This window comes from Scyliorhinus torazame, unplaced genomic scaffold (genome assembly GCF_047496885.1).
Source record: "Scyliorhinus torazame isolate Kashiwa2021f unplaced genomic scaffold, sScyTor2.1 scaffold_662, whole genome shotgun sequence".
In the NCBI taxonomy this organism is placed as follows: Eukaryota; Metazoa; Chordata; class Chondrichthyes; order Carcharhiniformes; family Scyliorhinidae; genus Scyliorhinus; species Scyliorhinus torazame.
The window spans coordinates 96,216-112,799 of NW_027308389.1; the positions used below are offsets into that span (position 1 = coordinate 96,216).

At 45.9% G+C, this 16,584-nt stretch overlaps 1 protein-coding gene across 1 annotated transcript in view; it reads left to right on the forward strand.

Moving 5' to 3' along the window:
* Nucleotides 1–14,573, forward strand: part of LOC140406575 (laminin subunit alpha-4-like) — a gene marked incomplete at its 3' end in the record, with an annotated part of 100,665 nt that extends 86,092 nt beyond the window's left edge. The window contains exons 17-19 of the mRNA XM_072494575.1: nt 5,933–6,095; nt 8,256–8,389; nt 14,402–14,573. Coding sequence (XP_072350676.1) covers nt 5,933–6,095; nt 8,256–8,389; nt 14,402–14,573 — 469 coding nt within the window. The remainder of the gene's footprint in view (nt 1–5,932; nt 6,096–8,255; nt 8,390–14,401) is intronic.
* Nucleotides 14,574–16,584: the final 2,011 nt, after the last annotated feature.

Sequence of the window (16,584 nt, forward strand, 5' to 3'; positions counted from 1 at the left end):
ATATCTTGACCTGGACATACATCACCATTCCTTCATCATTGGTGAATTAAAAACCTACAGTCAGCATGACATGTTGTCATGTTGATGCTCCTGACAACATTATGGGAGCATCTTCACCTCATAAAAAATTTACTTGCATTTATAGAGCATTCTTTGTAACCTTAGGATAAGGTTACTTTGTATTAAGTAGGTTGGTTTGAATTGCACTCATTGTTGTAGAATAGGAAGTGCAGCATCCAATTCACACACAGCAGTGGCCTCTACAAATAGCAATGTGGTAATGACTAGATAATCTGTTTTAGTAATATTGATTGATGGATTAATGCTGGCCAAAACACTGGGAGCACTCCCCTGCTTTACTTCAGATAGTGTCAAGAGATACTATACACTTACCTGAGAGATGAGGAGACGTTCAAAAAGAGGGTCTGCCACTACCTTCCTAGGTGCAACCAGGGATGGGCAATAAACTGTAATTTTGTCAATAATGCCCACCTGTTGAAAATAAATTTTAAAATATATAAATTGAGTATGCACAATCTCAATTTAACCTCGAGACCAAAGTAAAACAAGTGCACATAAGAACATAAGAACTAGAAGCAGGAGTAGGCCATCTGGCCCCTCGAGCCTGCTTTGCCATTCAATGAGATCATGGCTGATCTTTTGTGGACTCAGCTGCACTTTCCAGCCCAAACACCATAACCCTTAATCTCTTTATTCTTCAAAAAACTTCTATCTTTACCTTGAAAACATTTAATGAAAGAGCCTCAACTGCTTCACTGGGCAAGGAATTCCATAGATTCACAACCCTTTGGGTGAAGACGTTCCTCCTAAGCTCAGTCCTAAATCTACTTCCCCTTATTTTGAGGCTGTGCCTCACGAGTTCTGCTTTCACCCGCCATTGGAACAACCTCCCCGCATCGATCCTGTCTCTTCCCTTCATAATTTTATATGTTTCTATAAGATCCCCCCACATCCTTCTAAATTCCAACGAGTACAGTCCCAGTCTACTCAACCTCTCCTCGTAATCCATGTTGGCTTCAATTAAAAGTAAACTCGAGCAAAGTGTAAAATAGATGGTTGATCCGATTCTGTGCTATAATCTCAATGGTTTGTGCGTTACCAGGAAGGGCTTGTCCAAACCAAATTGCTATGACTAACTACAAAGTTATTGTAATTTTGGTGCATATAATGTAGAATAAGCACCAAATAAATGTAATAAATTGTATTTAACAGTATTGGAATCATTTTGAGTAAAGAATATTTTTAGCTATGAGCATGCCCAAAAATTTATCTTCTCATTCTAAATAATTAATCACTTTATCTTGTTTGAGTCTGGACTATGAATATCAACCATGCAGTTATCAAAGCTCAATCCAATCTTGTCCTCACTTCTAACTTTGTCATTGCAAATCAGAATATGTGAACAGTTGGTGCAGCTTGGGGGAAGTCATTATCTATCGGGGCATCATAAATGCTTTCATCTGGGAATCTGGTAGCTAGGAATTTCGAGATATATCATAAGGATGGTCATTTTGAATATGTTTATGATTTTGCTTGAAATACTGATGAAGGTGTTACCCCAACAGCATTCACAATATTGCTGCATTTTGTGAACAATTGTTCCCCCATTTTGAGCACAGTATGAGTGAGATTTGAGAATGAGAGGTGACATTATTGAGACACATAGGATTCTCAGGGGGCTTGACAAGGTAGATGTTGAGATGATTTTTGTCCATTGTGGGGGAGTCTAAGACCAGAGAGAAAAGAGTAAGGAGGTTGCCCATTTAAAACAGCGATGAGGAAGAATTTCTTCTCTCGGAGGGTAGTGAATCTGTGGAATTCTTTACCACTGAGGGCTGTATGTAGAGTTTGGGTTGTTAAGTATGTTCAAGGCTGAGATAGACAGATTTTTAATAAGTAAGGGAATCAAGGGTTATGAGAGTAAGGTGGGAAAGTGGAGTTGAGGAAGATCATAGGATGGGTGGCATGATTGCACAGTGGCTAGCACTGTTGCATCACAGTACCAGGGTCCCAAGTTCGATTCCCGCTTGGGTCACTGTCTGTGTGGAGTCTGCACGTTCTCCTTGTGTGTGCGTGGGTTTCCTTTGGGTGCTCCGGTTTCCTCCCACAGTCCAAAGATGTGCAGGTTAGGTGGATTGGCCATGCTAAATTGCCCTTAGTGTCCAAAAAAGGTTAGGTGGAGTTACTGGGTTATTGGGATAGAGTGGAGGTGAGGGCTTAGGTAGGGTGCTTTTTCCAAGGGCTGGTACAAACTCGATGGGCTGAATGCCCTGCTTCTGCACTGTAACTTCTATATTTCTATAATCAGTCATGTTCTCCTTGAATGATAACCATGATGTGGAGATGCCGGCGTTGGACTGGGGTGAGCACAGTAAGAAGTCATGCAACACCAGGTTAAAGTCCAACAGGTTTGTTTAGAATCACTAGCTTTCGGAGCACTGCTCCTTCCTCAGGTGAATAAAGAGGTGGATTCCAGAAACATATATACAAAGTCAAAGATGCAATACGATACTTTGAATGCGAGTCTTTGCAGGTAATTATGTTTACAGGTCCAGACGGAGCAACTTGAGAGAGGGATAATCACAGGCTAAAGAGGTGTGAATTGTCTCAAGCCAGGACAGTTGGTAGGATTTTGCAAGCCCAGGCCAGATGGTGGGGGGTGAATGTAATGCGGCATGAATCCAAGGTCCAGGTTGTGGTCGCACTCATGTGTGCGGAACTTGGCTATAAGTTTCTGCTCGGCGATTCTGCATTGTCGCACGTCCTGAAGGCCGCCTTGGAGAACGCTTACCCAGAGATCAGAGGCTGAATGCCCTTGACTGCTGAAGTGTTCCCCGACTGGAAGGGAACATTCCTGCCTGGTGATTGTCGCGCGATGTCCATTCATCTGTTGCCACAGCGTCTGCATAGTATCGCCAATGTACCACGTTTGGGGACATCCTTTCTTGCAGCATATGAGGTAGACAACGTTGGCCGAAGCATACAAGGGTGTAGTGTTAATCAGGTCAGTCCATAAGAGGGTCATTTAGGAATCTGGTAACAGCAGGGAAGAAGCTGTTTTTGAGTCTGTTCGTGCCTGAAGGAACCCCAATAAGATTAAAGTTTCCACTTTTAGTTTGAATATTAGCAATTTCCTGACTCTGCAAAAGTTCAGCCATGTGTAAGATATGTTACTTCAATATACTACTCACTGCTACTCAAAAATCAAGGGCGCCTACCGTTCCATCCCTCAACCACACTTTGGAAAATCAGACCATGAGACGATGCTCCTTCTCCTGGCATACAAGCAGAAACTCAAGCGGGAGAATCCAGCTAAGAAGGTCGTGCAGTACTGGTCCGAGGAAACAGAAGAACTCCTACAAGATTGCTTAGAGACAGTGGACTGGTTCATATTTAAGAACTCAGCAATCAACTTTAATGAGTATGCACCACTGTCACAGACGTCACCAGCAATTGTGTGGACGACTGTGTGCCAAAGCAAGCAGGGCGTACGTTCCACAACTGGAAACCATGGCTCAATCGTGAGATTGACTCCCTACTGAAGGACAAGTCTGAAGCGTTCAAGTCAGGCGACGCTGACCTATACAAGAAATCCAGGTACGAACTCCACAAAGCCATCCGAGATGCCAAGAGAGAATACCAGACCAAGCTAGAGTCACAGACTAGCGTTACAGACTCTCGGCGTTTGTGGCAAGGACTAAACAACATAACGGGCTACAAAGCGAAGCCGAACAGTATCTCCAGCAGCAGCGCCGCCCCGATGAACTCAATGCATTCTATGTTCGGTTCGAGCAGGAAACCAACAATCTGCTATCGAGTGCCCTAGCAGCCCATAACTCACCCATACCCACCATCACAGCTTCCAAAATCAGATCGGCCTTCCTGAAAGTGAACCCTCGGAAGGTGACGGGTCCAGATGGGGTCCCTGGTCATGCAATCAGAGCCTGCGCGGACCAGCTGGCAGATGTGTTTGCAGTTATCTTTAACCTGTCCCTACTCCATTCTGAGGTGTCCACCTATTTGAAGAAGACCACCATCATACCAGTGCCAAAGAAGAACCAGGCAACGTGCCTCAATGACTACTGTCCGGTGGCCCTGAGGTCAGTCGTAATGAAGTGCTTTGTGAGGTTGGTCATGAAGTGCATCACCTCCATACTCCCAGAAGGCCTTGACCCACTGCAATTCGCATACCGCCGCAACCAGTCCACAGCAGACGCCATGTTGCTGGCCCTACACTTATCCCTAGAGCATCTCGACAACAAGGACTCCTACATTAGACTCCTATTCCGCCTCAGTTCCGCCTTCAACACCATAATCCCAGCCAAGCTCATATCAAAGCTCCAAAACCTAGGACTTGGCTCCCCACTCTGCAACTGGATCCTCGACTTTGTGACCAACAGACCATAATCAGTGAGAATAAAAAACAACACCTCCTCCACAATCGTCCTCAATACTGAGCAAGGCTGCGTACATAGCCCTCTACTCTACTCCCTGTACACACACACACCTGCCTGGCAAAATTTGATTCCAACTCCATCTACAAGTTTACTGATGATATGACCCTAGTGGGCCGGATCTCGAATAACGATGAGTCAGAATACAGGAGGGAGATAGAGAACCTAGTGGAGTGGTGCAGCGACAACAATCTCTCCCTCAATGCCAGCAAAACGAATGAGCTGGTCATTGACTTCCGGAAGCAATGTACTGTACACACCCCTGTCAGCATCAACGAGGTGGAGATGGTTAGCAGTTTCAAATTCCTAGGGGTGCACATCTCCAAAAATCTGTACTGGTCCACCCACGTCGACGCCACCACCAAGAAAGCACAACAGCGCCTATACTTCCTCAGGAAACTAAAGAAATTTGGCATGTCCACATTAACTCTTACCAACTTTTACAGATGCACCATAGAACATAGAACATACAGTGCAGAAGGAGGCCATTCAGCCCATTGAGTCTTCACCGACCCACTTAAGCCCTCACTTCCACCCTATCCCCGTAACCCAATAACCCCTCCTAACCTTTTTGGACACTAAGGGCAATTTAGCATGGCCAATCCACCTAACATGCATGTGTTTGGACTGTGGGAAGAAACCGGAGCACCTGGAGGAAACCCACGCAGACACAGGGAGAACGTGCAGACTCCGCACAGACAGTGACCCAGCAGGGAATCGAACTTGGGACCCTGGCGCTGTGAAGCCACAGTGCTAGCCACATGTGCTACCGTACTGGCCCGGTCGAAGTTATTCTATCTGGCTGCGTCACAGCCTGGTATGGCAACTGCTTGGCCCAAGACTGCAAGAAACTTCAGGGGGTCGTGAACACCGCCCAGTCCATCACACAAACTTGCCTCCCATCCATTGACTCCATCTACACCTCCCGCTGCCTGGGGAAAGCGGGCAGCATAATCAAAGATCCCTCCCACCCGGCTTACTCACTCTTCCAACTTCTTCCATTGAGCAAGAGAGACAGAAGTCTGAGAACACTCTCGAACAGACTCAAAAACTGCTTCTTCCCCACTGTTACCAGACTCTTAAAAGACCCTCTTATGGACAGACCTCATTAACTATACACCTGTATGCTTCACTCGTTGCCGGTGTTATATAGTTACATTTTGTACTTTGTGTTCCCTTATTATGTATTTTCTTTTCTTGTCATGTACTTAATGATCGTTGAGGTCGCAGAAAAATGCTTTTCACAGTACCTCGGTACACGTGACAATAAACAAATTCCAAATCCAAATATCATTACATTTCAAATGGTAATATTTCTGTTTGAACCTCTGTTCAGTGGTTGACAGAAACTTTCAATAGTTAATTCTTCATTGACGAGACTTTCAACTTTCTGAATTGACCAAACCAAAGAGGAAGAATATTGACATGGCTTTTGCTGTTTGGTTCCTTTCCGATAGAGTTGGCAGGCATGGAAAAATACAGTTAACTGTACCTAGCCCAGGTAGCACAGCGGAGCAAAAATTCATCCAGAAAGGAGCAGCTGAAGGCAATGACTCTCTGCTGGATTTGGAAGCTGATAACATGGTTTTTTACGTGGGAGGAGTACCTGCAGATTTCCAGGTATGCTCGGCTGAGCCAATGCTCATGCATTTTGCTGCACCTTTTCCTTTTAATGATGTTAGCATTTCACAACTTTCACAAGCTTGGCCTTTATGTGAACTTCCAACCATTGTGTCCAAAACTGCAGTTTAATTGCTTTGGCGCCGTTTGTTATTCCAGTCAAATTGTAACCTGGTAGAATTCAAAAATAAATATTGTAGACCTCCGGGGCGGGATTCTGTGATCATGAGGCTAAGTGTAGACTCCATCGGAAACGCCGTCGTGTTTCCCGACGGCATCACCACGGCTTCAGGATCAGCAATTCTGGTCCCTACAGGGGGCCAGCCCGGCACTGGAGCAGTTCACGCCACTCCGGCTGCTGATCCTGTCGTGAACTGGGCGCCGCGGGATCCGCGCATGTGAAATGGCACCGGTGCCAACGGGCGCATGCACAGTGGCTCCCTTCAACACGCCGGCCCCGACATAATATGACGCACGGCTACAAGGGCCGGAGCGGAAGAAAGGAGGCCCCCAGCCAGAGAGGCCAGCCCACCGATTGGTGGGCCCCAATCGCGGGCCAGGCCACAACGGAGGCCCCCCCGCCCCCTGGGTTGGACCCCACCCCCCACAGGCCACGCCCCCGACCCTTCTACACCGAATTCCCGCCAGCTGAGAGCAGGTGTGGACGCCGCCGGCGGGACTCGGCTTTTTTACGACGGCTACTCGGCCCATCCCGGGCCATGAATCGGCGGGGGGGGCGCATAGAGCAGTCCTCGACTGGCACCACGCCAACCACGCCAACGCCAATGGTGCCGATTCTCCTCTCTGAAGAATTGCGTGCCGGCGTCGGTCGCGAGGATTCTCCGGCCCGGCCCCGGGCTGAGAGAATCCCGCCCCCTATTTTTCCTCCAACCACTGAACTGTTTCTCCTCTATTGTCTCCTCTTACAGGGCAATTATTCTCTCAGTTTCTGAGATGGAGTCCTTATTGCAAACATCGTCATTGATTGACTGAAAACTGATTAAATACTATCACTTCAATGGGTACATTTAGCAGCAGACTATTGCTGCTCAAATCATCCGATTAAAAGCCAATAGAAGCCAATTAGAAGCAGACTTCCCTTATACTGGGAAGACCAAATGCACACTGGGTGACCACTTTAAACAACAGCTCCATTCAGTCTGGAAGCACCACTTCGACATCTTAGAATCACTTTAGTGCAGAAGCAGGGCATTCGGCTCATCGAGTCTGCAACGACCCTCTGAAGGAGCACCCTACCTAGCCCCCCACCCCCCCCAACCTATCCCCATAACCCAGTAACCCCACCTAAATATTTCTGGGCACTAAGGGACAATTTAGCATGCCCAATCCATCTAACCTGCACATCTTTGGACTGTGGGAGGAAACCGGAGCATCCGGAGGAAACCTACGCAGACATGGGGAGAACGTGCAGACTCCACACAGTCACCCAAGGTGGAATCGAACCCGGGTTTCTGGCACCGTGAAGCAGCAGTGCTAACCACTATGCCACCGTGCCACCCCTAATCTTTCGATTCGGTGCTTTACAGCCTTCTGGACTCAACATTGAATTCAACAACTTTAGACCATGAATCATGTCCTCCATTTTGTACTTTTTTCCCCCTCAAGTGCCATTTGTTTGCATGATTTGTTTTCAGACAACACTGACCTTTATTCTGCTATTAACACCTACTCTGGACCAATGCTTTGTTTCTTTACTACTCCTATTCCCATTCTCTTTGACCTGTCTTCCATGTGGTCTTATTCATTTAATCTCATCTGCCCTATAACCTACCCCGATGTTCCCTTTTTGCTCCACCTTACCCTGCCCCTTTTTGCAATTGCATAAAACCGATTACATTTCTTCCTCCCTTCAGTTCCAAAGAAGAGGCATATGAAGCATTAACTCTGTTTCTCAAGCCACAGATGTTGCCAGACCTTCTTGGTTTTCCATCACTTTCTGTTTTTATTTCAGATTTCCAACATCTGCAGTGCTCATATTTTTTCCTCTTGTTTATAATGCTTATTCTGCATAATTTTTGATGGTGCTAGGAGTTGTTTCAACAAACGTCCACTTCCTCGAGGCATATTAACCGGGTTTCTGTTTTTTGAATATTTGAATGGCAATATCTGGAGATTTTTTTTCTGATTCCTTTGTCACAGCTCCCTGCCAGTTTAAACCTCCCTGGATTTGTTGGCTGCATTGAACTGGCCTCACTGAATGATGACATAATAAGCCTCTACAACTTCAAACAGACTCATAAACTGAACACAACAGTGGACCGACCCTGCACAAGGTAAACAGACCATTGCATCTGTCACACTTTGGCAAAGCATATTGTTTTCATTTTGTAACACCAGGTACAACATTTTCAGTTTGTTGTGGGTCGGGATCAGAGTTTGCCAGACCCAGAACCTTGTGTCATCGACCGTCAGGCCAGTACATATGAATCATTTTTAAAGAGGCCAAGTCAGTGTCAGAATATCTACTTGCTACTTGTGGGCAGGTGGACAATTTAGGCCAATTAAGACTCCTCTCTCTTGCAGAAGGGATTTATAATCAGCACGCAGGCTTTGCACATCAGGCTAGTGCACTGCCAATGCACGAAGGCAATCTTGTAGCAGGAAAGGCAGAGAAAATGATTACCCCCACCTGCACCTATCATGGCCACAGCTGCAGAGGCTGGCCGTGGAGGTTTTGCTCCTCCACAATCACGTCAGGCAGCTGTGGTCATTTGAAAGAAAAGCTGGCCTTAAGAGGGTTCATCTATATTGGGGTGCCCTCTCTCTCTCTCCATCACAAATCAGCATCTTTCACCTCAGATAGTGAGGTTGCCAATGTGTCAGTGCTGGAGGCTCTTCCATAAGCCCTCCAATCTTGGGAGCTTGTCTTAAGTAGGGTGAGCCTGCCCCCTGCTATTAATTGATTGGCACATTTAAAGTTGAGGTTGGTGTATAAGACCAAGGTCCAATTTAATCAATCTTTATTTTATAATAAGGTATAGTTTTCTCCACGAATACTCAAATTGATGAATAGTCTAGCTGCACAGACCAGGCGGTCCAGATTCGGTTCCCAATTCGTTGATATTGGCTCAGGTGGCATTAAGGTTCTGGCATTTGGTTTCAGTACCTTTCTTTCAGTGTTAAGGTGCTTGTCACTCGAGGGCTACGCCCAGTATCCCCACCCCGTGCTATCACCGTCTTCCTTCCAGCCCGCACCCGGTTTCTGTCTCTTCCAAAGGTTGTGTGCTCACCTCTCTGACAAGGAGTGAAAACAAAGAGTTGAAAGTTACAAGCTAGACATTGCTTGTGTGGTAAGTGTGGTAATACCAGGTATTGCGGTACCTGAGAGGTGGATGACCATTGGCTAGACCCAGGAGTCTACCATTGGCTGATGTACATAGCTCCGCCCTGAGAGGCGGAGTATAAGAACAGATGCCATCCCAGCAGCCTTCACTTTCTGTATCGAAGCTGCTGGGGAACAGTTCTAGCAGATTAAAGCCGATTAGTTATGACTCACCTTGTCTCGAAAGTAATTGATTGCGCGTCAGTAAGGTGAGAAGAGCAACATTTCTGGAGGGTGGCTGTGTGTCTGCGAGAGGGTAATGAAGTGAATGTGAGTGCTGGCTCTTCAGATTGATATGTGAGGTAGTGGCTGGAGAGGAAAGAATGAGTGGAGCTGCAAGGTGTGTTGTTCTGAGTCATACAGTTCAGGAAATGCTGTGCAAGTCAGAGTGTGTGATTTGGCAGCTGAAAGTGTTTTGCCACTGATCTTTCCCATCCTCTTACTGCACTGTCTCTAGATTGCTGACTTCCTCCGCGACCTCCCTCATGCATGCTTGTTTGAGAGGTTGTCCTTCTGGGAGTTCCCCTCAACATAGCCCCTCAAATCCCTCCAGATAAGAGTGAGAGACTTGGGGAGCAGCCATCCCAGGTCTCCTCTCCAGACCTTTTATTGCTGCAGCCTTAATACGATTCACTCCATGTGATATCAAGAAATGGCTGAAGGCATTGGATCACTGGATACTACAAAGGCTATGGGCCCTGAGAATATTCCGGCAACTGAAGATGTGTGCTCCAGAACTTGCTGCACCCCTATCCAAACTGTTCCAATACAGCTACAACACTGGCATCTACCTGCCAATGAGGAGGATTGCCCAGGTGTGTCCTGTACACAAGAACGAGGACAAATCCAAACCAACCAATTACCGCCCTATCAGTCGACTCTCCATCATCAACAAAGTGATGGTAGGTGTCATCAACAGTGCTATCAAATGGCATTTACTCAGCAATAACCTGCTCACGGATGCTCAGTTTGGGTTCTGCCAGGGTCACTCAGCTCCTGACCTCATTGCAGCCTTGATTCAAACATGGGCTAAAGAATTAAATGCCGGAGATGAGGTGAGAGTGACTGCCCTTGACATCAAGGCAGCATTTGACCGAGTTTGGCATCAAGGAGCCCTAGCTAAACTGGAGTCGATGGGAATCGGGGGGGAAAATTCTCTGCTGGTTGGAGTCATACCTGGCACAAAGGAAAATGGTTGTTGGTTGCCGGTCAATCATCTCAACTCCAGGACATCACTGCAGGAGTTCCTCAGGGTAGTGTCTGAGGCCCAACCATCTTCAGCTGCTTCATCAATGACCTCTCTTCCATCATAAGGTCCGAAGCGGATGACTGCACAATGTTTAGCACTATTCGAGACTCCTCAGATAATGAAGCAGTCCATGTCCAAATGCAGTAAGATCTGGACAATATCCAGGCTTGGGCTGACAAGTGGCAAGTTACATTCGTGCCACACAAGTGGCAGGCTATGACCATCTCCTATAAGAGAGGATCCAACCACCGCCCCTTGACATCCAATGGCATTACCATTGCTGAATCCCCCATAATCAACATCCTGGGGTTACCATTGATCAGAAACTGAACTGGACTAGCCATATTAATACTGTGGCCACCAGGGCAGGTCAAAGGCTAGGAATCCTACGGTGAGTAACTCACATCCTGACCTCCCCCCCCCCCCCCCCCCCCCCCCCCCCCCACCAAAGCCTGTCCACCATCTACAAGGCACAAGTCAGGTGTGTAATGGAATACTCTCCCCTTGCCTGGATGAGTGCAGCTCCAACACTCAAGAAGCTCAACACCAACCAGGACAAAGCAGCCTGCTTGATTGCGGCCCCTTCTACAAACATGGAAACCCTCCACCACTGACAAACAGCGGCAGCCATGTGTACCATCTGCAAGATGCACTGCAGTAACTCCCCGAGGTTCCTTAGCTAACACCTTCCAAACCCACAACCACTACCATCTAGAAGGACAAGAGCAGCAGATACCTGGGAACCCCAACACCTGGAGGTTCTCCTCCAAGTCACTCACCACCCTGACTTGGAAATATATCGCTGCTCCTTCACTATCACTGGGACAAAATCCTGGAACTCCCTCCCTAATAGCTGAAGGACAGCAGATGTTCAGGAAGGCAACTCATCACCACCTTCTGCAGGGAAACTAGGGATGTGCAAGAAATGCTGGCCTAACCAGCGAAGCCAGTATCCCCGAAATAAATTTTTTAAAATTAAAAATCCATATCCATTTAATTAGCAATCCTTAGTCAATCCTTCCTCTGACACATATGGTGCATGATCCTTCCCATCCTCAATGGCAGGTAGGACAATGCAGAAGCAGGATGCTACTGTCATGGCTGACTTAAAGAGTCCCATAAAAATCCGCTCCATCATTATTCTGGTTCCCAACCCAGTTCCACCTTTTCTCCATGGACTAAAATTTAAAATGTTATCCTGCCCATTTCAGTAAAATCTGATTGACTGAAGAGCTTGCTTACCTTTCTCACAGAGGTCCCTGATCCCCTTTCGAAGGTGCCTTGTTGAAATAGATCTCTTACTGCACCTCCCCACCCCACCCCCCACCCCCAAAGCCTACTAAAGGCAATGAGTGATGAAACTCATTTGTCATTAATTCGTGGCACACAATGCAGGTTCAGGTAAGAACAGTTATCAGGTTTGGTTTTGAATACTCCACAGTCGGGTCAGATGGTGATCGATTTGTTCAACTGGATGGTACAATTCTTGCGGGACTTGACAGGGTAAATATTGAGAGGATGCTTCCTCTTGTGGGAGAGTCTAGAGCTAGGGGGCACAATTTCAAAATAAGATTTATCCCATTTAAGATGGAGATGAGGAGGAATTTCAGATCAGTCATGATCCTAGTGACTGGTGGAGCGGGCTCGAGGGGCTGAATGGCCTGCTCCTGTTTCTTATGTCCTTGTGTAAGACATCAAGTAGAGAAGGTGGTGACATTGTGGCATTGTCATGTACTCGTATTCCAGAGACCCAGGGTAATGAAACCATTTCTGATTCACTAGTATCCTTTTAAGGAAGGAAATCTGCTGTCCTTACCTAGACAGCCTACTGGACTATGTGATTCCAGAACCACATTGTGGTTGATTCTTAAATGCACTCTATAAAGGGCAATTAAGTATGGGCAATATTTGCTGGCCCAGCCAGTGACGCCCACATCGCATGTTCAAATAAACAAAAGAAAAGTAACCTTCAGGAGAGGAAAGATTGTCAGCAAAACTGCAAATCATTAATGCGTTAATGTATGTACTCATTGTATCGACCCAATTCCTAAGTAGTTTAGTTGCTTGGAAAATTATTCCCATATTGTCAAGCAGGAAATTCATCAACTATGTTCATAATATTCTTAAGGAACTAATTATTCAGTCAGAGCTTCAACATCACATTTATTTGGCATCCATGGCTTCGCTAAAGCAGCAGAAGACCCTTTCCAGACATTCTGTCTCGTCAGTATCAAATCAATTACAATTTGTCCGTTTCTGTGCACTTTAAGGATGTTGCATCATCTGACTAAAATCTCTTGCAGAAAAGGAATTATCTAGGCTTTGATAGTCATGCAAGAAAACCCAGCTGGTGCAAAATGTTTTCTTGTTCTGGATATGATTGAAAACACTCAGTCTAATGGATAATACAACATTAATTATCAATGAATTGCAAAAGAAAATGGGGTGATGATGTAATATTCTAGTGTTACAGCATTTTGAGCAATGGAATATACAGCGAGGAATCAATCCTCCAGCTTCCACATAATTGATACCCAGTTGGCTCAGACTTCGAGGAAGATGCTTTCCCACAGAAAGAGAGAAATAAATTGAAGAATCAATCACTCCAGTTTAAATTTCATCCCTGGGCTTTTGACTAAAGAATGAGATTGGCTCAGCCCTCATAGTAAAGTGCTACATGGCAGTCAAAGTTATTAAAAATAACAAATCAAAAATTATTAATAATTTAATAATCTTTATTGTCACAAGTAGGCTTGCATTAACACTGCAATGAAGTTAATGTAAAAAGCCCAGAGTCACCACATTCCAACGCCTGTTCAGGTACACAGAGGGAGAATTCAGAATGTCCAAATTACCGAACAGCACGTCTTTCAGGACTTGTGGGAGGAAACCGGAGCACCCGGAGGAAACCCACGTAGACACGGGGAGAACGTGTCGACTCTGCACAGACAGTGACCCAAATCGGGAGGCGTACCTGGGACCCTGGAGCTGTGAAGCAATGGTGCTAACCACTGTGCTGCCGTGTCGCCCATTATTTAAAATAATTTATTTAAATAATAAAATAATTATCAAATAAAATAATTATTTAAAATAATTTAAACATCTGTATCCTTCAAATAATAAAATAGGAGCCCTAACAAATAGTTTTAAATGATACAAGTTGAAGACAATGGCCCATTATTTACAGGGGACAGAGTGAAGGCAGGGACACACATTTATGAGGGGAGAAATGGAAGGTCCCTTCCAAAGTCCCTTGAGCATTTAATTTTCTCTGTTGCCGACCTGGCATCGGCTGATTGAGAACCAACTGTCACATGGGAAAACCAGCCACATATAGCAATCTAAAATGATTGGGGCATGTTGGGGTGGGGGGGGGGGGGGGGGGGAGTAATTGAATGTAGGCTTCCCCCAAGGGGGATGAAAAATGATTCCAAGAATGAGTGACGAGACTTTCTCTTGACCACTTCTAGTGATCAGATCAAATGTGCAGTTGGCAGCGAATTGCAATCCTATTTCGCCTGAGAACGCCATCACTGATGGGGAAATCTGGGGAAAAAAAGTTACATTTGGAGGAGGGGCAGATTAACAAGAATAAACCATAATCTTCATTATTGGGTTGTAGATTTGCAAAAGTATTCAAAATGTGTTGTCATCTGTTATTAATTTTTCACAGATCATTTCAATCCGTGTTCATTTTCTTCCTCTCTCTCGTAGGTACAGACTTTCTTTTGCCCAGAGTAGGACAAGAAACTTCTACTTTGATGGCTCAGGCTATGTTTTTGTGCGGAACATACAAAGGAGAGGGAAGTTCAACATAGCAACTCGGTTCAATCTGGACATTCGCACACCAGCTGACAATGCCCTCCTCTTACTGATGGTGAAAGGGGTAAGGATGACCAGCAGCAATAATTTAATAATGGTGTTAATTTGGTCATGTAGAAAGTAAAATACAATTAACAAGAAAGAAAAACAATGGGGAAACTTAATCAAATAGTCCTCTAGGCCAAAACTTCACATGCCGTGAGTGTGTGCTGGGTATTTGTGCATAAAGGTTGCATGGGATTTTCCATCTAGTAAATTGAATAATAGTAAATGCTGAGCCTGAATTCCCGATTTGTGTTCTCAGCACGTGAACTTAAAATCCACAAAATCAACTTTGAATACTTAAATATCTGGTGATTCATTTCCATTCATCGTGATATTGAACAATGTGGACATTTAGTACACTAATCCATCCACCTCCTCCATCTGCCATTAATTTGTGCCTAGCAACCAGATTAATGTTGGCCTGTCAGCAGAATGAAAAGGGGAATCGCAATAAATATCCAGAGCACAAAGTTCTGCTCGCAATTTTACTGTTGATCACTTCTGCACCGATAATGAAGAGAGAACAACACCAAATGTCCCAAAATGCTTCACACAAATAGATACTGAGACAAAGAGGGAAAGATAAAGAAGAGTGATGTGAAGCTTGGATAAGGACACAGATTAAATTATGACAGAAAACATATTCTACCATTCTCATAAAATAAAGTATTACGACATCATGGGCTAGTGGCCCGTTGGTGGGGTTGGTTTATGGCTGACCAGATGAAGAACGTAACGAGAAAAAGGCAGCAGCCTGGACGAGGGATTATTCAAAGAGGGACAGAGGAAAAAATGGCAGAGAGTTCTGGGGTGTCATTGCCCGCCCAGTGATCTACTGAGCAACTGGTGGACTTTTTGAACATTAGGTTCCAGCAGCAGAGGCAAGAGGCCTCAATGGACCTAGCGAAGGTGGTGGAGCTACTTAGGGCGGTTATTGAGAAAGTGGAACAGAGGTTGGAGGGTCTGACCCTCCAGAAGATGGAGATGTCAGTGGGAGAGTATGAGGATTGGCTGGCCTCATTGGAGGCAGAGATGTTGCTCGTGGCAGAGCGGCAGAAGAGGTTGAGGGGAAGGTGGAGGACCTGGGTAATCATTCCAGGAGTCAGATTCTTTGGATTGAGGGGTTGCCTCAAGGGATTGAGGCAGCCCCAAAATCTTGAGCGGCACGGTAGCACAATGGTTAGTTCTGTTGCTTCACAGCCCCAGGGTCCCTGGTTCGATTCCCGATTTGGGTCACTATCTGTGCGGAGTCTGCACGTTCTCCCCGTGTCTGCTTGGGTTTCCACTGGGTGCTCTGGTTTCCTCCCACAGTCCAAAGATGTGCAGGTTAGGTTGATTGGTCATGCTAAATTGCCCTTAGTGTCCCAAAAGGTTAGGTGGGGTTACTGGGTTATGGGGATAGGGTGGAGATGTGGGTTTAAGTAGGTACTCTTTCCAAGGGCCGTTGCAGACTCGATGGGCCAATTGGCCTCCTTCTGCACTGTAAATTCTATGATTCTATGATTGAGGGAATGCAGGCCACAAAGTATGTGCCGATTATTTTGAGAAGAGGGAGGGGGTCTTTCACCATCTGCCCCGAGGTGGATTAGGTGCGCAGGGTGTTGAGGATCACGCTGAAGGCGAGGGAGTCACCAAGGGAGATGGTGGTGTGGCTGCATCGCTTCCACAACAAGGAGAAGACACTGAGGTGGGCGAAGGAAACGAGAAAATACACCTGGAAGGAAACATGCTGTGCGGATTTGGGAGTGGAGCTGGCCAAGCGGCGGGCCAGTTTCAGTTGGATCAAGGTTGCCCTCTACAAGGAAGGAGTGAAGTTTGGAGTGTTGCATCCTGCTCATTGGTGGGTCACATGCCAGAATCAAGAGTTTTATTTTTATACGCTGGAGGAGGCAAGACAATTTATGAGAGACCATGGACTGGGAGATGTGTGAGGACAATGAACTTTGAAGATGTTAATGTGGGGAATTTGGGTCTGCACGCCAGGTGGTTTGTTGTATTCAATGTGTCTGGGTGCGGAGTGGGGCAATGTA